This window comes from Phaethon aethereus, assembly GCF_964289735.1.
Source record: "Phaethon aethereus genome assembly, chromosome: 2".
In the NCBI taxonomy this organism is placed as follows: domain Eukaryota; kingdom Metazoa; phylum Chordata; class Aves; order Phaethontiformes; family Phaethontidae; genus Phaethon; species Phaethon aethereus.
Genome location: NC_138582.1, coordinates 112,483,537 through 112,508,205, shown reverse-complemented (window position 1 = coordinate 112,508,205; position 24,669 = coordinate 112,483,537). Strand labels below are relative to the sequence as shown.

The 24,669-nt window shown below is 40.6% G+C and overlaps 1 protein-coding gene across 1 annotated transcript in view; it reads right to left on the bottom strand.

The window, feature by feature from the left end:
• TPK1 (thiamin pyrophosphokinase 1) overlaps positions 1–24,188 on the bottom strand; it is a gene marked incomplete at its 3' end in the record, with an annotated part of 330,774 nt that extends 306,586 nt beyond the window's left edge. Inside the window, exon 1 of the mRNA XM_082015628.1 lies at positions 23,928–24,188. Within this exon, the coding sequence (XP_081871754.1) occupies positions 23,928–23,970 (43 nt within the window). The 5' untranslated portion in view covers positions 23,971–24,188. The remainder of the gene's footprint in view (positions 1–23,927) is intronic.
• Between the last annotated feature and the right edge of the window lie 481 nt (positions 24,189–24,669).

Genomic DNA, 24,669 nt, shown 5'->3' with positions numbered 1-24,669 from the left:
TGTAATGTGGATGCATTTTTCTTGATCATATCACTTCCCTCCCCTTTAAGCTGAATGAATTGACTAGCACCATGATCAGACAATCACTGCAAAAACAGTGTGAGAAAACATTAGTATTTGGGGGGCACTCTGAACTAACCTGCACCCTGCACACCAAAACAAATCAGTAGCGCTCACTTGGCCACCCTCCTCCCTGGGGTGGGGTAACCTCCAGCAGTGACAAACTGTCAGAAGGTATGACTGGGAAGGCAGGGTAAAGTCTTAATCCAGAACAGTTATTTTTCCAGTTAACAGCAGCCTATACCTTTAGGTCTTTAGAAATTTAGTACTAGGTACTGAAAAAAAAAAATATATATTAGAAGTCTGTCTACCCCATTTTTCTGACTGACAATAATAAGCATTAAATGCTTTGGGAAGAGTACAAGAAACTGGGCAGGCATGAATCGACGCTTCCCTTATTGTATCATTCAGCACCCAGTGGTTAGGAACTGAACCAGAGGCTGCATCCAGGCCTTTAATAGCCACTGCTACTTATTTCTCCATCAATTTCTTTAATCCCTCTGAAACTCTTAAACTTTTAATTTCCCATGTATCTGTGGCAGTGAGCTTGTACGATTTAATTGCAGTATGCACAAATTACTTCTTTTCCTCCAAACGTTCTATGCAATCATTTCATTTTACACCCTCAGTTCTGCCATTGGGGGAAAAAAAAAAACAAACCCACAAAAAAAACCAGAAAATAATTGCTCCCAGTTTGCCTTTTTTTGTAATAATTATGATTTGATAGGCTGCTTCTGTATTTTCTCTCAGTCATCTCTTTTCCAAGCTGAAATTCTAGTCCATTTAATCTCTGTGCATGGAAACGCTCGATACCAGTGATAGTCCTTTATACCCATCTCTATACTTCTTTTTAGTTCTAGCTGTACAAAATTGAGTCTGTTTTTCCCCTATGCATTCAGTTTGGTCTAATCCAGCTTTCATCTAACCCAGCAGCAAACACAACTCTCATCAAGTTCAACTATCTAAAGTCAAACTCTTAAAATATGTTCCTGCTGCAGTATTATATTGTATATATGTATTTGAAGTATCTTAACAACTGATTAAATGACTTGAAAAAATCTAGGAAATACTACTTGTTGCTAGCATGAATCGGCACAACAATAGCAAAATTAACGAGGAAATGCCAAGTCATATCAGGTGAGAATCTGTCACTAGACACATCTTTCTTAGTTAAAAATGTACAAGGCTTAATTATACACAGTTTGAAAGAATAACTTTCATCTTATAATTCACCATAAGGTTTTACAATGCACAATAATCTTCTGTATGCCAGGACTGTTCAGAAAACATAAACATTAACAAAAAAAGTATACCTACCTAAATTACTTTACGTTGTCTTACCTTCCTTTTTGAAGTATAGGTATAAAACTGCTGTCTTGGATTTTATGTAAGGCTTATATAATTTATAGAAGTAGTCTTTCCTCGACTGTCAGGTTTTTTGTTGTCTTACAAAGAAATACAAGCAGACATTAAATTTAAAGCACTTTGGAATGAAAATATTTCTGTAAGAAGTACATATATTTTATCAGGTAGCACCAGGCTGAGTTTACAGAAGAAAAAAGATGCAACTGATACAGCAAACCAGGAAATTTTTGATGAAATACCTTTTTGTTTCAAAATAAATACTCATTAGTAAAACAAACTGTTCACAGGGAAAATGAGATTTGATAAACATTTTTGTTTCTAAAATCTCTGAAGCTGTTAAACTATCCCAACTCCTCACTCTCCAAGTAAAATATTAAATTGTGCAAGAAGTTTCACTATTAGAGCATGAACTTCAACAGTCACCTTTGAAATAAAACATTTTAAGATAGTTTAAATGAAAATGCTTTGTTTGCTCTTAGCTAAAATATAGAGACTTTTTTGAGAATTCAACTTCTTGTCCTAAATTAGGACAAAGACATCCTTTAAAAACCTGCATAAATTTCCAAGACAGAAAAATATTCTCTCAACCCAAAACCTACAGTAAAGACACAAAGTGTCTGTGAATACAAGTGCTCATAGAATCATAGAATCTTTGGGTTGGAAGGGACCTTTAAAGGTCATCTAGTCCAACCCCCTCATCTTACTCTTCTGAAAATGACACATAGTGAGTACAGCAGCTCTCTTTTAAGAGTTGGGAGAGAGCTGATCTTTTAAAGCTCCACGGGAGCAGACAATCTGCTTCTTTGGATCTACCAGGTGACAGGGAACCACCATTTTTGGAGGGGTGGATTGCAGTTTTTCTTCTTTAAAAAATGCATCGTGTTATATTTTTAGCACCAGAGTTCCATTAAGTACCATTTTAGATAAGAATTTTTTTTTTAATTCATCTGCATCCATGACACATACATAATATAGATCACGCTAATAACTTGACTCTTCAGCACTTCGTCCCTCCAAGAATAACCTGACTTGCCACAAAGACCTAAAGATGTAGTGAATAAATGCCATCTCAACATAACTTTACTGGCAGAACTACACCCCCTGCAGTAGCACTGCATCTCCCAACAAGGGCCTCCAGTCTTCCAATATTCACAAGTGAGCTTGGTGGCATACTGTTAAAATAAATGACTGGAATCTGAAAACCAAGAAGTACATCAAGATCCAGGATAAAGTCTTGCACACACACACAAAAGAAAGCAATATTCCCATTAAAGATAGAAAAGAAAGATGGCAAAAGATGATGTGGTTGTCTATCATGATTACTTCATTATATTTCTGCTATGTAATTTCAATAAAAGGAAGGGAAAGGAATACTGAAGAGCATTCCAAGAGCTAAAACATAGCTGCTTGCAGCATCTGTTTGCTGTCTACGAAGCCTAATTCTTTTTGAGGAAAATAACCAACGGAAAATGGCAATGAAATACTTACTAGGGGAAACAATCACCCCACAACACCTCTTCTCCTGTAAAATCACCACCCACAACATCTGTTGTTAGCACATCACAAGTTACTGACAATTTTAATTTGGATTTAGAAAGTAGCACTCTGTTATTGCATGGTACTTAGGTCTTTTAAAAAAAAAAAACAACAAAAAAACAAACAAAAAGCCCTATCTCACTTCTAAACTCCTAAGCTGTTTCACCAACAGGGAATAGGCAGCTTTTTAGCAATTTCTCAAAAGATCACCAACTAATAATACTAGTTTTTATCAACTGTCTTCACAGCTTAATTCTTACAGAAAAAATCTAATACAACAATAGAAATGTTAATTGAGAAAGTTTTGGGAAAGATGCTGCAGACAATACAACTACATACCAGGAAATTAATTCTGTAGATGATGTGGAAAAGATGGCTTATAAAGTTAACGAGATATTACTTAAGGCAAGAGACACAACTAGACTATTAACAGTGAAGATAATGCAAACATTTTGCCATCAAATATAATGAAACTAATTAAAAGTGAAATGAAAATTAAGATATGAATATGAAAACAAAATCAAACAAGATAAAAGGCCGGAGTTCACAGACTCAAAATCCAAACCAATGTGTTCAAACACACAGCATCCATAAGAACCTGAATGGACTGTAGTTTATCATTCTTTATTTTTTGCAGATGCTAAAACTGAAAGATCCATCCTCCTTCAGGCATGGACTGGTCTGCTTTTTTTGAGAATAAAGAGAGATTTTATGTGCACTGGAAACAAAACTAAAAGGCAAGCGTGTAATTGCAAAGAGTGAGAGCAGAAAAAGCAGTAAACTGTGTCATGGGTTTAGGTAATAATTCTGAAAAATTTGTAGTGTTTAGAAGGGAAGATTTTTCTCTACGGCATGTTGCAGGCACATGCAACAATAATGCGAAATCACAGAATCATTAAGGTTGGAAAAGACCTTTAAGATCAAGTCCAACCATCAACCCAACACCACCATGCCCACTAAACCATGTCCCAAAGGGCCACGTCTACATGTTTTTTGAACACTTCCAGTGATGGTGACTCCACCACCTCCCTGGGCAGCCTGTTCCAATGTTTGACCACTCTCTCAGTAAAGAAATTTTTCCTAATATCCAACTAAACCTCCCCTGGCACAACTTGAGGCCATTTCCTCTCATCCTATTGCTTGTTACTTGGGAGACCAACACCCACCTCACCACAACCCCCTTTCAGGTAGTTGTAGAGAGCAATAAGGTCTCCCCTCAGCCTCATCTTCTCCAGACTGAACAACCCCAGTTCCCTCAGCTGTTCCTTGTTAGACTTGTGCTCCAGACACCTCACCAGCTTCATTGCCCTTCTCTGGACACGCTGTGTCCTCCTTGTAGTGAGAGGCCCGAAACTGAACACAGGATTCGAGGTGCGGCGTCACCAGTGCCGAGTACAGGGGCACGATCACTTCCCTGCTCCTGCTGACCACACTATTTCTGATACAGGCCCAGATGCTGTTAGCCTTGTATTACTGTACAAAATACTTTTCTGACCCTACAGAAGCATGACAGGTACCAGATCCAAATCTGCTTACACCATTAGTCTAATTTACATAACCTGATGAAACAATGGGGAACTGCTTATACTCACCAAGACATTTTACGCTATAACCAGTCTTTCCTACTCAATGCCATCACCAGTTGGGACTGCACACAAACACTTCAGGCCCTCTCGGTCAGAAGGCCTGCTGTAAGAGAACCAGAGTGCAGAACGGTCTCAAGACTCTGGTTAACAATGCCAACATGTTCTTGGCATGCAGTTACTCATCAGCTTTCATGGGTCTGTCCCCATTTTTTATTTTTGCTTTGCAAGTATTTCTTTGTCATTTCTTTCCTCCTTATCCTCTTCCAAAACTCTGAAGATCCTCTGATGACCCCTCTCCTCCTACTGTTTCTGAACAATCCCACCCATTACTAGCCTATCAGATGATGCTGCCCTTATCCTCTGCTGCTGGCTCCTCTCTGTCCGCACTAACATCTCGTACCATCTTTTTAATTTTTTGCTCACGGATGACCTGCAACAATTCCAGTCCAAAGGATCTGTGCGAATCATTTGAATTTTCAATGGTTTCTGTTAAGCCATCCCATACTCATGGAAACGTCAAGTTCACAACGTATTATCCTCAAAAATCTCTTAAAATTTACAGGGTTTAACAATACCCACCAACACAGACTGGAAGTTAAGCGGCTTGCGTGCCATCATTACTATTCACCAGTCATCTCGCCTTTACTTGATACTTCCCTTTCCTCTTTTCTCATAGTTTATATTAAATACCTTAAGTGTTGTCTTAAACTAGTATGTGAACAGTTTTGAATAAAAACCGGTCTACGTGATAATTTCCTCATCTTTCAGGACATATTTCAATACAAATAGAAGTTTTAATTAAGTTTTTAATAGCCATCAAACCATTCATATAAAGGTGAGTGTTCCGAGTGCTCAGAAAAATATGATGAGATAATGTGGAATGTCTTAGGAAAATTTCCAGAAATGAGCAGAGAGAAAAAAAAAGAAAAATAAGAACAGAACACCCTAAAAGCAAAGTTTCCTAATGGCAGAACATGCAATGCAAGGAAGTAATGATACCCTCTCCCATTATTTAGAAGCAACTCTTGCTAATTTAGCCTTTGAACAACTTGAGGCATTGTCTGCATAACATCAAGCAAACCTGTAATATTGTATAAAATATAATTGCTTAATAATGAAGTGTTGAACAGTATGTTCTCAAGAGACGAGGAATAAGCATTTTCCCAGTAATTAGCTTTTAAATTATGATTAGCCAGCATATACAATTATTCTGTATGTTATAATGACTAGGTCCACATAGGATAAAGTCTTAGCATTCAGAAATGTCATAGTTACCTTTCTAATCTGAATCACATACAAATCACAACATTTCCACTAAGGTTGACAGGATGCTAGCAAGTACGTGCAGAATTTCTGAGCCTGTTGGTAATGCCCACCCAATACTACACAAATACACAATAGGAGGTCCTGAAAGGAGCACTGCTATATTAGCATAACGCTCTGACCCAAGAGCATTGCTGTGACATAACAGTCCTCCTCCTGCTCACTCTGGAGCTATCTACAGCACGGCACTGTAGACAGCATTTCCAAAGACAGAATTTAAGGTGACTCAAATGCTAACAACTAAATAATGGTAACAATTGTAAAGATAATAATGTCACAACATTCAATGTTTTTAAGCATATATCCCATTACATTTAATTGGCGATATACATATATTTAAAAGCCAGCAAGAATAATAACCCATGAACAGCTTGAGTAGCTCTAGCAAACACTCTGGATGAAATACTTGCAAAGAAACCCCTTAAAGGACCATACCTGTTTTACTGCAGTATAACAGGAGATCCTAGTCTCTCTTGCTTCCATAAGAAGCAATTAAAATATTAAAGAAGTTATTACATTTACAGAGAGTTAATAAAAAGACTATTTGAAAATTAAAAAAAAAACACTTTGAAAGAAAATAAGGCTAAAATTGAGCAAACATAACAAACTCTAAGAGCAGAAGGACAGTCTACAGAGAAACCTCCAGGACCATCTGGTGATACATGCACTGACCACATCTTTGGTCAATCACATGCGCTTATCCGAACATTGCAAGGCACAAAACATATTTCAAGGGATCTCTATTTCACAGGAAGGGAAAGTGAGACACTGAAAGGAGGAAGTCAGCTTCTCAAATCTTAAGTTTGCTAGTGACTAGCCATGGATGTGAACAGTTTCCAAAATTTCACTCCACTATTCAAACCAGGGCCAAAGTAAGACCTTGTATGATTTTTCCACTGATTTCCATGTTATAAATGCTAGCATTGGAAGCTGAAAGTCTTGCCTGTCACCCCTCCACTCCCAGTAAGGGACTGTCTCCAAGAAAGTGCTGAATAGGTATCTGGAAGGTATGACTTTCAACCAACTTAATTATATTTGTACAAAAAAGCTGCATGGACACTCTTCTTTCAGCTCCCACTAGGTTTACTTTAGTTTTATTTAAGTTCTTTTTCTTAGGAACGCATTTAAGTTGAACTGAGTAAGCTGCTTTCACATCACAAAACAGAGTCCATAAAGGGATTTGTAAAAGTTTACTTACACAGTGCAGCTCATGCCTTTAAATAAACTTTCTCATGTAAACAGTACCAAACTGCCACTTGTCTCCAAATTCCCCAAACAAATTTAACAGCAAGGTACATTCTTTCCTCTCCAGCACAATCAGAGACTCTACTGACTCAGTGATGCTACTTCTAGACAATACCCTTTTTATTCCTAGTATGCTCTTAAGGGATCCCCAGGGAAATGTACCCATTTCTAAGAAACTGCAAAAGCACCCAGCTGGAATTTTAGAAATATTTCTAAAGCAGCCACACAGAGAAAAGATTTGAAAGACAGTACATGTAATGATGACCCTGCAAAGCCAGCAGTACATCACTTACCAAGAAAAAAGATACGAGTACACACAATGGGTGTACCCAAACGTAACTTAGCAGGGGAGATCCTTTTACATATAATCATGGTTGAAAACAGATGCGCATTTTGCGCTTCCAATAGGATTTGGTAAAGTCATAGCTATAGGATAAAAAAATAAGGAGGGGTCATCAAGTTTACAACAAATGAAATAAATAGAGCTCGATGATCTAAACAATCAAACCCTATGACCCACTGGAAGGTAAAATATAAATGTTCTGAATTAGTTAAGCTACATCTGCTCTTCTGGACACATTAGCTAAGCAAGCACTGGAGTGGCAATTCCTAGTTTCCAGTTCTGATTTTGTTTCCAAGAAAAATCAAATGCTACATATCACAGGGGACAGAACTAAAAGACATAAGATAGACAGGTGACGTTAAGCAGGCTGTATGCTCACCGGACTCCATTCACAATCTCAAAAGTAGCTGGATGCATTTGGTAAAAAGCTACTGACATTTATGTTTTCCTCAGCAGACCTAATTAGGTCTGACATACACACTCAAATAGGCACAGAAACCTTCAAGGTTATTTTCCAATTATTTCCATGTGTACTGCCTCATTCTGAAAGGACTGGGAATCTTTTGAACCTTCAAAAGATACTACAGGTACTGCTCATGCTTCTTCTCTCAGCACCCGAACCTTTAATAAGAGAAATACTTATTATTTAAAACTCATGGCTTTCAATACAGGAATTCTAATCTCAGCCTCTTTGATCCCATTTTTATTTGTGATTGACAGCATTTTTGATCACAGAAATGGTATAAGCACTGTTCTAATATTGTAAAGTTGTTTTAAATGTCCCAAAAGCCAGTCCTGTTCATAATACTATTATTAATGTAATAACATTAATATCCATCTGAAAAGTGTAAAAGGTGCTAAAGGATGGTAAAGTAAATTTTCACACATGGAAGACATTCAGATAATACAACTTCCCCAATGGGTTTAAGAAAGATTAAAGTTAAGATAAAGGTCACTTGAAAAGACACATCGCATTTAGCACGGTATCATGGGGGTGGTGGTAGAATCCCCAAACCAAAGAAGTCTCCTCTCCTTGCTTTTCTCATAAAAGCACAGCTTGCTCTACGTTTATACAAACATTTTTATGATATTTCAGCAGCCCATCAGTAGTCAGCTGCATTTCCACATTGGTCAGTTTATCTCTGAAAAGATAGTGAATTCTTAACTTAGTGCCTAAATACCGTAACATTCTGAATCCTGTCTCCTAAAAAATACTTTTTCCTGTGATTTTGTCACAGATTTTGTAATCTGCTGCATAATGAACTGAAAACAGCAGTCAAATCAACAAAGCAATCCACACATTCTCTCAGAAAAACAAGCCAAGGTTTTTTAAACCACCTTGGTGGGACCTGTATCTTTTTCTACACCACATCTGCTCAACTACATTTACATTGCTTCTGATGATGGCATTCTATCTGCCAGGAGCAGAGGCTACAACCTAAGGAACAGCAATGGCATCCTTCCTGAAAGGGTTCAGGGACTGTTCTTTAGGTTCTGACAAAGCAAACAGTGTTATCTTGAAATCTGCAAATAACATGAACATTAAAAGAAAAAACATAAATCAGTACCATTACTACTAGCTAAACTTTAAAGCTCTTCAAGAGGGTGTTTCAAAAAGTATCATTGTCTCTAATTTGTCAATGAGGAGCTGAGGCATAACAACGTAAAAATTTTTCCCAACTTTATGCAGCACAGGACTCGGGAAAAGAATCCAAACCTGTACCTTCAGGCTCAGATAACTGGTAATGAGTAAACTGACAAAATGCTACTGTTTGTACTTCAGTGCACACAAGAGCCTTTCCCAGAGACCCCTGCATAAAAGCAGAATAACCAGCAATATTAATGTTTAAGGCAAAAAATAAATTTAGTGGCTATGAAGAAAAAAAATTACAACTTTGTACATAACAGCTGAGAAACAATGAACTTGAACTGAACATCTGGAATGTCAGGACAAAACCTCCCTAAAACATACAAAATGTTGTAAAGCACTAGGATGTCAAAAACTAAAATGAATTATCAGGTTTGCAGAACATCATGAGAACAGAATCAGTTTCTTCTAAATAACATGTGTTTAGTTATCTTTGAATTCCCATATAAACATAATGATCTGCAAAATACCTCTCTGGCAAATATCTATGCTTTTTTAGCTGCTGGGTTTTTTTGGCTGCCAGCTCTGTAAGCTATACACCTCTGGGTTGAGTAGGGTTCCAGGAAAGCACTAGGTTCAGCCAGGGGGCTTCTCTGTGCAAGATAAGACTTCAGAGTGTTCAAGGCAGGAATAGCATTCTTGTCATCTACCTCCTCTACAACAGAAGTCCTGTGAGGACTTTAGGGTGCTAAAATAATACAGCAATAATACATTTAAAGATCAGCCTTCTACTTAAACCTAAACTTCAGAAGTATAAAGCTGCATATAAATGCCTTCCTAATTTAGCCTTTTCCTTATTATATTCAGAGAGGCTTACTATGTCCGCCTCTGTAACATACCCTAGGCACCTTACACTGTTCCCCATAGACTTATTCTGGAACTCAGACAACGTCATTTTAGGATTTGGTGCCGATGCTAGCACATTTCAAACCTTAAACTCATTCGGTTCACGTTTCAGTCTCACAGGAGACTGGCTATTTACTTCCACCCTCTAAGGAAGCTCATAGCATGAATGACAAAATGTCAGGAATAATTAGGAAAACTAGTTTTATGCCCCTAAAGAACAAAATGTCGTCTTTGTCCCCTCAGGCAAGGTGCTGTCTTCTCTAAATAAAAAAGAATGGCTTTTGGCATCCATCAAGTAAATTCAAGCCAGCAACTACTGGTGTTTATTCCTAAACCTTGCTCCCTTTCTTTCCTCCATTTTATGACATTACCTTCTGTGCCCTCTATAGTCAGAGCCTACTGCGAGAGCGGTAGCAGAAAAACTACTAGATTCAAAACGCCTATTCCCTTCCCTAGAAGAATCACCTCTAGCTTTTGCTACTCGAGACTATTCAGCAACTATGATCCAGCAGTCCAGAAACTACTCTTCCCCAGCCTCCTCATCTGCCTCCTCTTACCATCTTGATGCATTTTATTTTATTTCTACGAAGCAGTTGTTATGGACTACCAAGCACCGGTACCTGACGTGCCTGTGCAGGAACATCAAAATAAATTAAACTTCCAGACAGAGGGTTAAGTATAATTCACAATATAAGCACAGCTGCTTCTTGATGCAACATATGAAGGAGAACACGTCAGTGCTACACCCTTTTCCCAAGTGTTCCAGTCTTCCAGATTAGTATCTTAAACTTTAAGAACATAGCAACTAAAAAAAAAAACCAACCAAACAAAAAAAACCAGTTGTATAGTAAGAATATAATTTGTTTCAAAGCCCCAACTTGTGTGCAAAGATATGTTGTGGAGCCAGTGGTTTGTTGCTGACATGTTTTGACAACGCTGCCACCAATTCTGAATTTTAAAAGCTGGAGAGAGAGTTGATGTTCACCTCAGCCATCTGCCAATGCAGCATGTGAACATGCTGCAGAAAGCTTCCATAGCTGTTGTACCTCAAATCACCAGGAATCCTGTCATTTGAGGCATGCTTTCTCATTGGAGATGCATATAAATTACACTTACAACAGGGTTTGTCTCTACAGTGACATGCACGAAAATGACATAAATTAATTCTGTCAGTATAAAGTGGATTAAACTGCACATTGAACCTTTGTCCCTGCTTAAACTCTTTGTAGATGCATTCTATTGCTGATTTTTACCCTTAGAAACACATACTCCGAGGTTTGGGGGGGGGGGGGGGGGGAGGAGCCATTTTCTGAAAAAAAGCGTTCTTTTTCATAACCTAAAGTCCCTTTTGGACATCAAGAGAAAGCAGATTCCTAGAAAACTCCTGTCACAGTCTCTAGAAGACACTTCTGCTGCTTATCAACACAAAAGATCATCTGCAAAAATAACAGAATAAGAGAACTTGTAAATATCCACATTTTTTCAAGGCAATCTTTCTGAAATCTCTAAAAATTAAAATGCCAATTGGCAGCAGTATGGAAACTGATGAAATGCAATCAGAGACACAGATTTTACTGTCTGGTGAATTCACCACAACTGCTAAACACAGTTTTCACTCCTTATTTCAGAACTTATGGAGCTTCTCTCCTTATACCCCTTCTCATACATTTGTGTACTTTCGATGTCATCTGTGACTTTGCTAAATTATGTTTGGATATATCATTACTGTACTGCAGAAGAAAACATTAGTAATTTACAGACTGAAAACTTCATAACACAAGAGTAAGTCCTGCTTGTTTGAGTAGCCCAACTGAAGCTAGTATAATTACTTGAATGAGAAAATCTGCAGGAACAGCCTGTCCTTCAGCATCTGATATGCATGTAGAAAGCTCTCTGACTCTAGGTACACAATTCTTAAACACACATCTTAACCTCCTATGCTTTTTATACATCTAAGTTTTCAGAAGATCTTTTAGTCCATTCCTCTGTCCCTAGGTAGAATCACCTCTCTAGACAATTCCTCTGTACCACTGAGAAAGGAAAGGCTCCCAACGACAGGGACTACATCATCTTCTCAAACAACATACTCCAGTGCTTCCTTCTGCTACCTATACTTTTCTCCCCTAATACCTAACTTGAGTCTTCTTTGCTGCAGTTGAAATTCATTTCTTATCCAACTGTAACAGAACCAGTGCATATTTCCAAGGTCTGTTATGTATGCTCTTGGGGAAGCTGTGAATGGGACAATTCTTCTGTGCAGATAACCTTCGCAGCTGACAGTGTCTTCCAGTGAATAGAACAGCAGGCTTTCCTTGCCACATTCTCCTCTTTCGATAGGCTCCTCCACTCGAGAAAAGTAACAAAACTCCTTTTACCCACTGTTGTAATCACAAGATGCACATTTTCCACATGTATTTGCCATTGGGGGAAAAGAAGAAAAGGGAAGATTAAACAGCAAAGGATCAGACTACAAAACTATAAATTTACAAACTCTCACAAAGCATTACTGGCTCTTCCTATGTATTACTAAATTCAGATTTCCTCTCTGCTGTTCTAATTTACATTATTTGAGCTGTATAACTGTATTATTTTAGAGTTCAGTCCCTTTGTTAGTACTCTGAAGCCTTACATTTATTCAGTTCTAACTTTGTTCTCAAAAGAAATTGGCTATTTATCTCAGCAAATGTATTCAGCAAATGTAAATCTGGGTGAGAAACAGAATAGTGGGGCATAATGTTGTGTAAGTTCAGCATAACTATTCACTCCAATGTCCAAATTCAAGCCTTTTCTTCCTCCTTGTGGGATTTACAATTATAATATTTATAGATAAATAAGGATAGATTCTATGAAAATAATTTTAAAGCTTTTGATAGCTCACAGTAAGCAGCATTAAATTCAGCACACTGTGTAGTATAGTCTTACCGCAGTAAGTTCTTCTTGCAGCCAAGGAACCATAACCAAGTGCTACAGGGGTTTGGGGGGGTTGGTTTGTGGGTTGTTTTTTTTTAAACATACAACTTACTCAAAACATAAGAAGGAAGTACAGTCCTTAATTTCTGAACTGCATTGTAAGAGCTCTGAAATCTGCTCCCCGTTCTTAAAGACCTCCTTTGTAACGTGAGAGAGTCACTTGACACTCCATGCTTCAGTACCACAGGATACACCAGTTCCTTTCTTCTCCCACAAGTCCGTCTTGACGACTTAAATAGTAAGGAAAAGAAGTCCCTCCTTTGGTGGACTAAATGTTTCAGATCTATCAATTCAGAAACCTGAAAGGATCACTGCGACAATCTAGTTTAGCCTTCTGTATAAAGGCTAGCCTGAAATTCATTCGTGTTTCAAATGAAGTATGACTTGCAACTGATTTACACTGATGAAGAATCCACCTTTCTCTAAGTACTATGTTCAAATGGTTGGTTATTCTCCATGTTAAAAATCTGTACCTAATTCAAGTATGAATTTGTTTGGCTCCAGTATCCAACCTCTGGTCTTGTTATGCTTTTGTCTGCCTGACAAAAGATAGCCATTGCAACACCAATGCAAATAATAAATTACACTATGTGTTAACTAAACAGCATTCCTCCTTAACTGCACCCCTGGGACAGCTCTAACAGTACCTTACTGGAGCTAGGTGATACTTGGAGCTTTTGGCAACAAGTATGCTATCAAACATCTGTTGTGACACCCTTTTTAAGCACCCCCTCTCCCACACCATATGGCCACCTCCACTGAGTGGTACCACAAGGCCACGACCCATCTCTCATCGCTCCCTGTCCTCTCTGGAGAAGCCAGACACTAAATGATAATTTCACACAGACTTCACACTCCATCAGCAGGAAAAACAGCCCACTGCAGTGAAAAGAGACATGCAGAGCATGTCCATGTTGCAATACACTCTGCCCACATCCCTGCCAGAAAACCTTCCTCATGGATGTGTACCGTACTCTAAAAGAAAGGATTTTTTTTTTTTTTTAATAGCATTGCTGTTGCTCTTCCCAAGTGACAACTGCTGTCCTCACTGTGTTAATGGGGCTTACACTTGGGGCTTTGTCAACACAGCTATGGCAGCTGTGGGTGTGAAGAAAAAAAAATAGAAAACAAAAATTGTCACAGATGACAAAGCAAAACATTACATAGTAGATCTGATTTCCTATTGACTTCAGAGTTTTTTTGGCACAAAAATTTAACTTAGGATCTTATGACAGGATGGCAGACCAAGATGGAAGAAGAAATTCTTCCAGAGTCTCAAGTGACAAAACTCGCTACTGTGAGCCAAGTTAGTACAGCAGCAGCATTACTACTGACCAATACATAAGAACGGTAGTCTAAATAGAGACACGGGGAACTAGGAAATTTCAGTTTCCAAGTGAAAATTCTGCAACAAGTCAGTTCAAGGAAGAACATCTCATATCAGTGATTTTATTTCCCACAGTTACAAAATGACTATTTAAATTCTCTGTTCACAGTTACTGAAGTCATTAGAAAGGCTCAAAGCCTGGGCATAGAGTACTAAATGTCATGCCCACAGTGGATTCTGGGCAAATAAAGAGCTAATAGGAAAGCACTCTCAATGACAGCAGGAATATGCCAGCACCCTAAAAAGATAGGATTGCAGATACCCCTCATTCTACTTTGAACCCAGTGAAAGTCATTATATCTGTCTGAAGCATTCTTGCAGCTGTGACCTTTCAAGATCACTGCTGTCAAGTCCAGAAAGCCAAACACTAAGTTTCCCTTAACAAAAGTTTCCTCAATATTTCCCCTTTTTTCTTTAAAAAAAAAAAAAAAGGTAAAAAAAAAAAATTAATCAAGTTTTCCTTCAAGGAACTTGAAAGGTCAATTTCCCATTTGTACCAGGAAGTGGCAATATGGAGACAGACACTTTCATAGAAGAGCTTAATCATCTCCAGCGCAGCCAGGTCAACTCATTATGAAATGCGGTGGTCACATGCTGCCCAAGAGCTGTTCTTGTAGCATCTGCAACAGCTAAGCCATGGCGCTACTTCCTTTGGCAGTCCAAGTGTCCAAGCTGCAGATCTTTAGCTGCCTGACTCTCAAGCCGCTCTCCTTAACATTTTTTCATTTTTTCTCTTTCGGATTCACAGTATGGCAAAACACTGCTTAGATGGTTATTAGATATAACTGTAAACTGGGCAGGGAAACTGCTCCATAGGGGAACACAGACTACACTCACACTGCTGTGCTTTACCCTGAACAGCTTGCAGAGCACTCATTTCCAGAAGTGAAAGTGTTGCCTTGTGTTAAACTATCTGCATTAGAGGGTTTCAGTTACACTTGAAGCAGACAAAGATCTTGATACCTTGTAAGCACTACTGAAGCACAGGTTAACCTCCATAGTACAAACCTCACCTCAACCTTCAGGATTTCCCCCATACATAACACTCTCACCAAGAGTGCAAAGTCTCAAAATGGAGCGCCTGGAGATTGACTCTGTATTTGCACAGCTGCTCTGTGACACAAATCAACCTCAGCAAAGTTTCAGGTTATTTAAGTCGCACCACCCGCTGAACAACTGCCTATGTGTGGTTTCCACCCAGCATCCTTTTAACTCATCCCGAGCAACTGGAACTTTGGTCTATGCTTAGGTCTGGTCTACACATCAATGCCACACCTAAATCAGCTATAAGCATAAGAGCAAATAAATCTCACACACATAAGCACAGAGATTTCATTGACGTACCAGTGCCCTTCTGCTATGGAAGCAGAATGGTATTCTTCTTCTACATATGCTTATATAGCATGCATAATTGTGAACTATGTTTGTGGGAAGAAAAACAGGAAAAAAAAAAAGAAAATATTTGTGGGAAGAAAAACAGGAAAAAAGAAAGAAAAAAAAAAAGAGAGAAGAACAAATACTTCTCCTTACTTCTCCTGGCAGCCTTCCCTGTGCCCCCAGCAAGGAGGTCCACAGACACCCTTACTGACACTGTCACAGAAGTCACAGCTTATCTCTTGAATTCTTGAGGCCCCAATACTCTGTAGCATCGGTGTATTTTCCTTTTAAAACAAAACTAACTTCCTTCTGTCAGACATATAGACAGCTTTTACCATCAAAGCCACTGAACAATTTGGTCAAAAACTGTATGTATAAATATTTCTGTACTACTCCCTTATTGCTGCATTGCCCAGGAACAATACTGACCGGATAATTTGGGGGAAAGAACAGAAGGGAAGAGGAGCTATAGTAAAAGAAAAAAAAAAGAAATAAACCAAAACAGAACCCACATCAGCAGTCACAACTACAAAATAAATTAATTGTGAGGGGACAGGTTCCGCTCCTACTGAATTCACTGGCCAGTTTCCCATTTATTTCAATCGGCCTGATAAACATGTGTGTCCCTCCAGCTTCTGTCCTGACAGAGAGGAAGGCTGGCAGATAATCCATCAACACAAGCTACAAAGAATCAACACTAGTGCTGAGAAAATTTGACTGCCATTCAAAATAAAATTCAAAGCTAGGAAATGACAAGAGAAGCGTTCCAGCAGCTTCAGCTGCAACCGGATGTACAGCAATAGCTTTAATTTAAAAGCAATCCAAAAGTTACTATGTGTACTCTCTATGTAAAATTTAACTAACTGAATGTTCCTGTAGCAATTTTAAATTCTCCATTCTCTTTTTAATTATGCAATGGCAGTACTACACAAACATTGATAATCTATTCCTCATGTTTAAGGTCAGAGTTGGATGGAAAGGAGAACCTGTTTCCATAAATTACTTACGTGTAATCCAGCACAGGTATAATTTACAGAAAGATGTAAACCAGAAATCTTAAGAACTGGTTATCCTTCGCTGCAATCAGGTAGAATCACTTTGGTGGAAGGGACAACTGACAGTTCTTTTCAATCTTTAAATTATTTGGCAATAGATCAGATTAGTTAAGCTTCCTGGACACACTGCGAATTCCCCTGTGTGTGTAGAGATCAGAAATGGGGAACGTTCTATAACGTACCAACAAGCAGGTGTATACATCAGAGGTCTTTCCTGTTGATTTAATATATTTTTTACTGGGTAAAGATCTACTACTAGGTTGTTGGTTTTTTTTGTTTGTGGGTTGTTTTTGGGGCTTGTTTGGGGGCTTTAGGGGGGGTCTGTGAGTGTCCCCCCTCCTCTCCTTTTATCCACATTTTTCCACATCAGCACTTTGAGACCAGCATAGATTATTTTTATTGTGTCACACAGAAACAAATTTGTTAAATTTCTAGCTAGTAATATCCCTGGACAAAAAAAAAAAAAAAAAAAAAAATAGTTAACAGCACTGTTCTTAAAGGTCCTAATCCCTTAGGTTACACCCAAACCTAAAACGCACTAGAAGTGAAAGCTGCTGAGAACTGACTTACGAAGAGAAGCTGCTAGTGCTTTTACTTGTTTTCAGGTGGTTTGTTTGCTTGGGGTTTTTTTTAGTTTAGGTTTTTTGGGGGTTTTTTTAGGACTTTGATTTTAGCTTTTTAAAACTTAATGCTGCTATTTTCCGTGTAGATTAAGCTTTGATTAATGTCTCAGGATGTTCAAATCTAAAGCAAATCCACAAGTATGCCTGGGATTTGTTATCTTGGATCTTCAAAAATCTGAAACCTGTATGTACTATGTTTTCTCCTGTGTAAATACACTACCTCATTTCTTTGCTTCATATTCAATTTCTCCATAAAACAGACTTGGATGTGCCTTGTAAACAGGAAAGTCTCTTCTGTTTTCCACTTTCAGAAAGTAAAACTAGCTTTTATATATATATTTATATATGTATACACACAGATGTGAGGTATAACATAATGTTAAAATTGACATGAAACTGCTAAAACATCTTAAGACGTGACCAGTGACATGCAAGTGAAATTCAGTAAAGAAAAAACAAAACCTGAAAGTCCACCATTTTTCCCGGATTTCTTGTACCTTCTTAGGGTTAATATTTTTCTCTTTAAATATTAACGAGTTTAAATGGTTTCCAGCAGTCCTGCACACACTTAATTGGATACAAACAATGTGAACACTTTGATGTTTGGAATAAGTGTATTCCCCACATCTTCATCTGATGTTCAATCACAGGAGAAGAAAGAAAAAAAAAAAAAAGAGGAGACTACAGGATACACTAGCTGGCCTCTTAATGTATTTCCTAGCTTTAAGGCTCAGCCTGCTACACCTAAGTGACTCCTCATAGAACGCAGTGTAAGCTGCTCTTGAAACCCTTAACTGATGGAAAACAACAAGACCTTCCAAAAGGAATTTATCCGAGTGCTTTACTATCTGTGCAAGCAGTAATGAATGTGAGTTGTTGTCTCAGAAGCCCCAGTGACATCATTATTCATGTTATACTCTGGTGGGGTTTTTTTTGGTTTGGGGATTATTTTTTTTTAAGACCCACTCAGTCCCCTCCACCATTATATTCTCATCCAACAGCAAGCCAGCTACGGCCTATTAGTGAATGCAAGATACGGATCTATCGGTGCTCTGACACCGCATGAGATGAGAATCTATCATCCACACAAACAAACAACAACCGGCTTCAATGTCAACTTATTTCAAAAGGTGGCCCTGTGTGTGTGTGTATGAAAATAAGTAAATGTATATTCCTCTTCCTATTAGCTCAAATGGTTAGATGACTTGCTGCTCCAAACAACACCCTTGCATTTAAGGCATTTTAAAAAAAAAAAAAAGATAAAGAACTCCCAAAGCTATCAGTGTGTGAAAGCAAAGATCTAACTGAAAGTGATGAGGTTAACAATTATTATGTCTGCTAAATGCCATCTGTAATATGTCACTCATAAGTGCACCTGTAAGTAATCTATACTATAATACTTACAGAACAACTGCTGACCCAGCACAGCAGATTAGCAAGCAGCAGGGTCCAAGGGTGAATATTTACAGCTACCTCAAAAACAAGCTGAGGCATCTGAGGTAACTGAGCTAAATGAATGGTGTTACTACTTACATGAAATGAAGAGCAGGAGCAGGTCAGCAATGTTCATGTAAAACAAAGCGTTTTAAACGTGTTTCAATTAAAAAGATAGAATAGTAACAGCCCTATGAAACTGCCTGCTCATTTAATTGAGGAACTCCTGAATTAGTCTTAAAGGACTGACACCCTTGCTAACATTTTTCAATTTTGGTGAACTCAGTCACAGCTTTTGAACAACCTGACTCAGCTAAAAACTTCACTATGACCAACAGTGGCACAAAACCTGTAAGATTACAGAGCTATCCAATAGTTTGGGGCTGCATTTTCCATATGCTTTTAATGTTCAACAGCTAACAGAGATAATCAGTCAATTTCCTAACCCCATGACTGTCTTGATTTCTACTATAGAATTTTGTATATTAGACTGCAGAGCTCTGGTGAAGGGGCATTTATATGGTTATTGATGCTTATACCGGGCTGGAGGTCATTCAGCGGATGGCAAACATGTCACTGTTTTACAAACAACTTTCAATCCTTAGTGTCAGAGAAAGGCAACGTTAAGGAAGGAGTTCAAGCCCTAGGCATTTTAAAAAGAATATGGTGATACAATCCTTTCAGAGGTAACTTGTTTACAGTCAGTAACATTTCCAGGAGAAGACATATAGTAAAGCAAGAGACAATCAAGCTTGCGGAATGATGGAAGAGCATTCACAGCATATTGTTGCTTCCTCTTGTTCTCTTTGCTTTAAATTCAATGCAGAATTTTATAGTCCCTTTGCACAAAGAGACAACTATATATTTCCACATAATTCTAAAGCAGTCTTTGCCCTATCTATTGTGGCTCTATCTCTCATGACATATAGATGACCTTGCTTCACTCAGATGAAGCCAGCTCAGCAGATCAAGTCTTAACCACTAGCTCTCAAGGCAGCATAGTTCACAAGTGCATTTGGTCACAGCACTTGGGAGAGGGAGGAGTGGGAACAGGGGAACCAACCCTCACTGGTAGCACAGGCTCTCTGTCAGTCATGGAAAGCTCAGCTCCAACAAACCCTCTGCAAGGCACAGAAGAGAGCGGAAGGACTAGACTTGCTTCTGCTTTGCAGTCCCTCCACCTCAACAAGGCAAGACACTCTTATTGGGAGCTGTTGGATTATAAAGTGAGGAAAAAACCACTCCTTCTGCATCACTCCACTTGATAAAACCAATAATGAGCTGCATTTTAAGGACAGTGCAAGGCAAAAAAATCATTAATCACATCTGGAGATGAGTGAGAATCCAGGCCACATTATGGCATGCAATGTAAAAAATTCCCTGTGAGAAAACACAGCTTGGTAGACTGGCACTCTGCCCTTCTAAAAGTCTCAGCTGGTACTCAGGGGCAACCTTATCAGAGGATGCTCCAGTAATTCCACTGTTAAGCAGTCACAAGCATAGCACACTCAGCTCTTAAAGTTCACGGTATTAAAAAAATAAATTAGAAATACTTGTCTCTCTGCAGAAGCACCTGCAGCACAGTCTGGGAGAAGCAGCAGGAGGCAATGATAGTGCAAGAAAAGGGTATAAACAGCAGGAGGGAAATATCTAGTTTATCAAAGGATGCTCCAGAAGAAACAAACCTACTCTTGTCACAATTCACAATATGACATTATTATGAGCTTTCTACAACAGCTGCATCACAGCTTTACCCTGTGAAGCTTTTGCCTGACCCTTTCACAGCAGCATACAGAACTTCAGGGTGGACTTCTGTGAGCCTTTTTAATGGTTTCATTTCATGAGGAAATACAAGTATATTTGTTTCAGTATGCAATACTCACATCTAGAGCTCAATCCCACTTTTAAATTCTACCTCGTTACCAATTCTAAACTACATTAAGCAAGTCAAAACAGTTCTGAAGCCCACAGCACAGCATTCTGACTGTACCACGGTGATTTTCATCTGTGCTCCAGCTGTTTGACTGAATAATGTTCAAAGTCCCTGAGCATATTAGTTAGCACAGCAGTTCTCAAATATCTACTACTTGGACCTCAAACAAGGTGCTGTATAGGGAGACGTACAATCTAAATAACCTACTCTATCTACACTGACTAAAATTACTAAGACGCATGTGGCCCTGAAATTCCAATTCAGGTACTTAATAGAGGTTCCAAAACCTGTGTTTCATTCTATTCCATATAAATATCAGCATAATTTCTGAACACCTTCAAAAAGAAAAATAAAGTAACTAACAACCTCCAAGCATAGCTGACAATTCTTTCACATTCTACACACCATAATGTGCCACTGTGTTTGCACAGGGTTTTAGAAAGCAACCAGAAACGTTATATACATTGCTATACATTTATATTAATGAAAAAAAGGGGACAAGGTCCATAGTACTTCAATGTCTTCGCAAGGGTTTATTTTCTAACTTCACATCTAGTCTCTAAGAAGTGTAATATTCTACTGTATTGGGTCTGGCTGAGATGGAGTTAATTTTCCCCATAGCAGCCCTCACAGTGCTGTGCTTTGAATTGGTAGCTAGAACAGTGTTGATAACACAACAGTGTTTTGGCTACTGCTGAGCAGTAGGTGTGTGATGCTCCAACATCAAGGTGTGTGATGCTCCAACACTGCCCCTGCCCCCACCAGTAGGCTGCAGGTGGGCAAGATCTTGGGAGGGGACACAGCCAGGACAGCTGACCCAAACTGGCCAAAGGGATATTCCATACCATACGTCATCAGCTCAGCAATAAAAGCTAAGAGAAAGCAGGGAGGTATTCATTATTATGACGTTTGTCTTCCAGAGCAACCGCTACGCGAACTGAAGCCCTGCGTCCTGGCAAGTGGCTGGACATCGCCTGCTGGGTGATGGGAAGTAGAGAGTAAATCTTTTGTTTTCTTTTGCTTCTGCACGCAGCCTTTGCTTTTTGCTTATTAAACTGCCTTTATCTTGACCCACGTGTTTGGTTATTTTTTTCCATCCTAATTTCTCCCTCCCTGTCCTGCTGAGAAGGAGAGTGACAGAGCAACATGGTGGCACCTGGCATCCAGCCAAAGCCAGCCCACCATATCTACACAATTAGCTTTATACTATTTGAACACTTAAATACATATCCCACTGAAACAAATAGATGGAGGAACTACCAGTACTTCTTCAGGAAGGCTCACTTTCCCTACCCATTTCTGTAAATCTTATTTCTGAGTTTCTTAAATGGGATACCAGATTTTAAACTGTGGAGTTACCAAATAAATCTGCCCAGCCTTGCATACTCTGAAATGCTGTTAATGAGTGTTTGTAATGATGACAAGGATCCAGATGCAGTACCACTGTGCATTTTTCATAGGCACACTATCCTGTATAACCAAGTTGAGTCGTACACTTGTAGCAGCCATTTCGTTGGAAGTAAGCTTCTTGACAACCAGCTGAAGCCTCTGGTCTAACAAGGCTACGGGTCATCTGAAAATCGTGAACAAACATCCCAAATCTTCAACTCCAACCAGACATGACCAAAGGAAAAAGAAAAAAAAAATTTCATGGAAACTGGGGACATATGGTAGCCCTAACATGCAAATGCCTACCAAAAGCAACCATCTTAGAATATAAATAGTGATGCTTGTTCCTCCCCAGGTTTAAATTCTTGAGGTAATTTTTTGTCTCACCTTACTATATGCTTTTAGTAAGCAGCTCTTCCTCATTTCATACAAGAGGACACCACACTGTAACGAATCAAAGCTGACACTTTAAAATCTCACCTCCATGCGCCCATTCCCTCCTTCTACCCAAAGCAATGATGCATCTCAAAATACACACATGCACGTGCGCAGAGTCAAATATATACTTCTGGCAGGAGTAGCTTTGAGCATGCCCTGAAGAAGTTTTTAAAAATTAGAACAAAGCGCAATTTTTTAAAAATACTTGGAAGAGTTTAAACATGCTCTTTGTTAAACCACTAGCTGTAAAAACACATGGAATTGTTAAGAGTGGACATTCTGTTAAACTTCTCCCTTCCTCCAGATCTTACTTGTAAATAAAACACACACCTGACCAATGCAGCTTAAGTCTCTGTGCTAGAAGGAAGCGGAGGACAGCAGTGTAAGTCAGAATTCAACTGCTATCCCAAAACGATTTTTATGCAGTTTTAAAATCACCTTATTAGAAAGATAAAAATATTGACCGTTTAAAGGCGCAAATTGGGCCCTACTGAGTTAGATACTGCAAACGCATAGTGAAGAAGAGGTGCCTATTCCCAAACGGCGTACAAGCTACTTAGATGAGTCTGTGGTTATTACAGGCGCTCTATGCTTTACAGAGATGATGAGGTTAATGACGTTGATAACTAATACCGCTCACCTCTCAGCGCTCAAAAACAGAACACTCAAGAACAGCTTGGGAAAAACAAGAAAAAAAAAAAATTTTACAAAAATACCCCAAAGCGCTGCCTTGCAGAACGGAAGCGGCAAGTGGGGCGCACGCGCCCGCTCCGGGGAACAGGGCAACGGCAGGAACCTCCGTGCGAGGCGTCAGGACCTTTGACGCCACAGGCACGCGGGGGGAGCCGCGTCCCCCCGGCCCCCTCACCAAGAGATACGCTTCACCGCGGCGCTCGGCCCTGCCAACCCAAGAACACTGCGGCCACTTAACGGAAGAGACTGGAAGATTAGCGGAAAATTTCAATCCAAAGGGACTGACATTTTTAAAGCCAAAAGGGTCAAAAGTTTTACCTCCAGAGGTCTTAGAAGGGCAGTAAATTGGTACATTAAAAATGAAACCGGCGTCAGGGCGGCACGCGTGCGCCCGGCCGGCCAGGGGTACGGCTAGCGCTGCGGCGGGAGACGGGCAGAGGCTCTCGCCGTTTACACCGAAGTGTTCTGACACCAAGCACGCGCGGGGGGGTGCGGAGGGAGCGGCTGCGGAACTCGGTAGTGTTACCGGGCGCCCGCCGGGGCGGACGGCCCCCCTCGCCTGGCCGAGGGAGCTGCCCCAGGGCCGGGCCGCCCGCCGCCGGGCCAACCCCGCAGCGCTCCCCCCACCCGCGGCGGGCCGGTGGCGCGCAACGCGCGGGGGTGGGAGATACCGTACCGGCGGGCAGGAGGCAGTCCAGCGGCGTGAACGCGCGCTCCATGGCCCCGGGCCGCCCTGCTCGTGGGACGGGCACACAGAAAAAGCACGGAGAGCCCCGAGCCCCACGGCTCCCGCAGCGCGGTGGGACCGAGGATGGGGGGCGGCACACGGGGATTTGCGGTGCCCCCTTCCCTTCCCCCTGAGGAACAGCCTCCACTGCACAACCGCGGCGGCTGCGCCCGCCCTTGCCGGCGAGCAGGCGGGAGGCGGCGGCGCAGCCCGGGAACCAACAGCCACGCACCTGCCCACACACACCCCCCCCCGCACCCGCCCCTGGGTCTAACCGGGCGTGGGTGGGGGGTGGGAAGGCAAGCCGAGAGAATCGATAGCCGCCGCGATCCGTTGCTCGGCGGTAGATTCAGTAAAGGGAAGGCGGGGCAGGAGGGAGCGCCGGCGCTGCAGGGCGCGGGCCGAGCCCCGCCCTCGCTGATTGGCCGCACGGCAGCGGCCGCTGGGGCCTCTGCTGAAGAGGGAGAGGGCGGGAGGGCTGATGGACAGCCCCGCCCCGTCAGCGCCCGCGCCGACCCTGGGGCGAGCGGGGAGGGGCGGGCCGGGCGGCGCAGCCGTACCCTGTCGCCCGCTGGTGCCGAGGTTCTGCCTCCTCCCCGGCCCCATGGGGCTGGGCCCAGTGGCTCCCACCGGCCGTCGGCGGCGTTTCCGACACTTGAGCGATGCCGACCTGGTTACAGCCGCGTTCGGG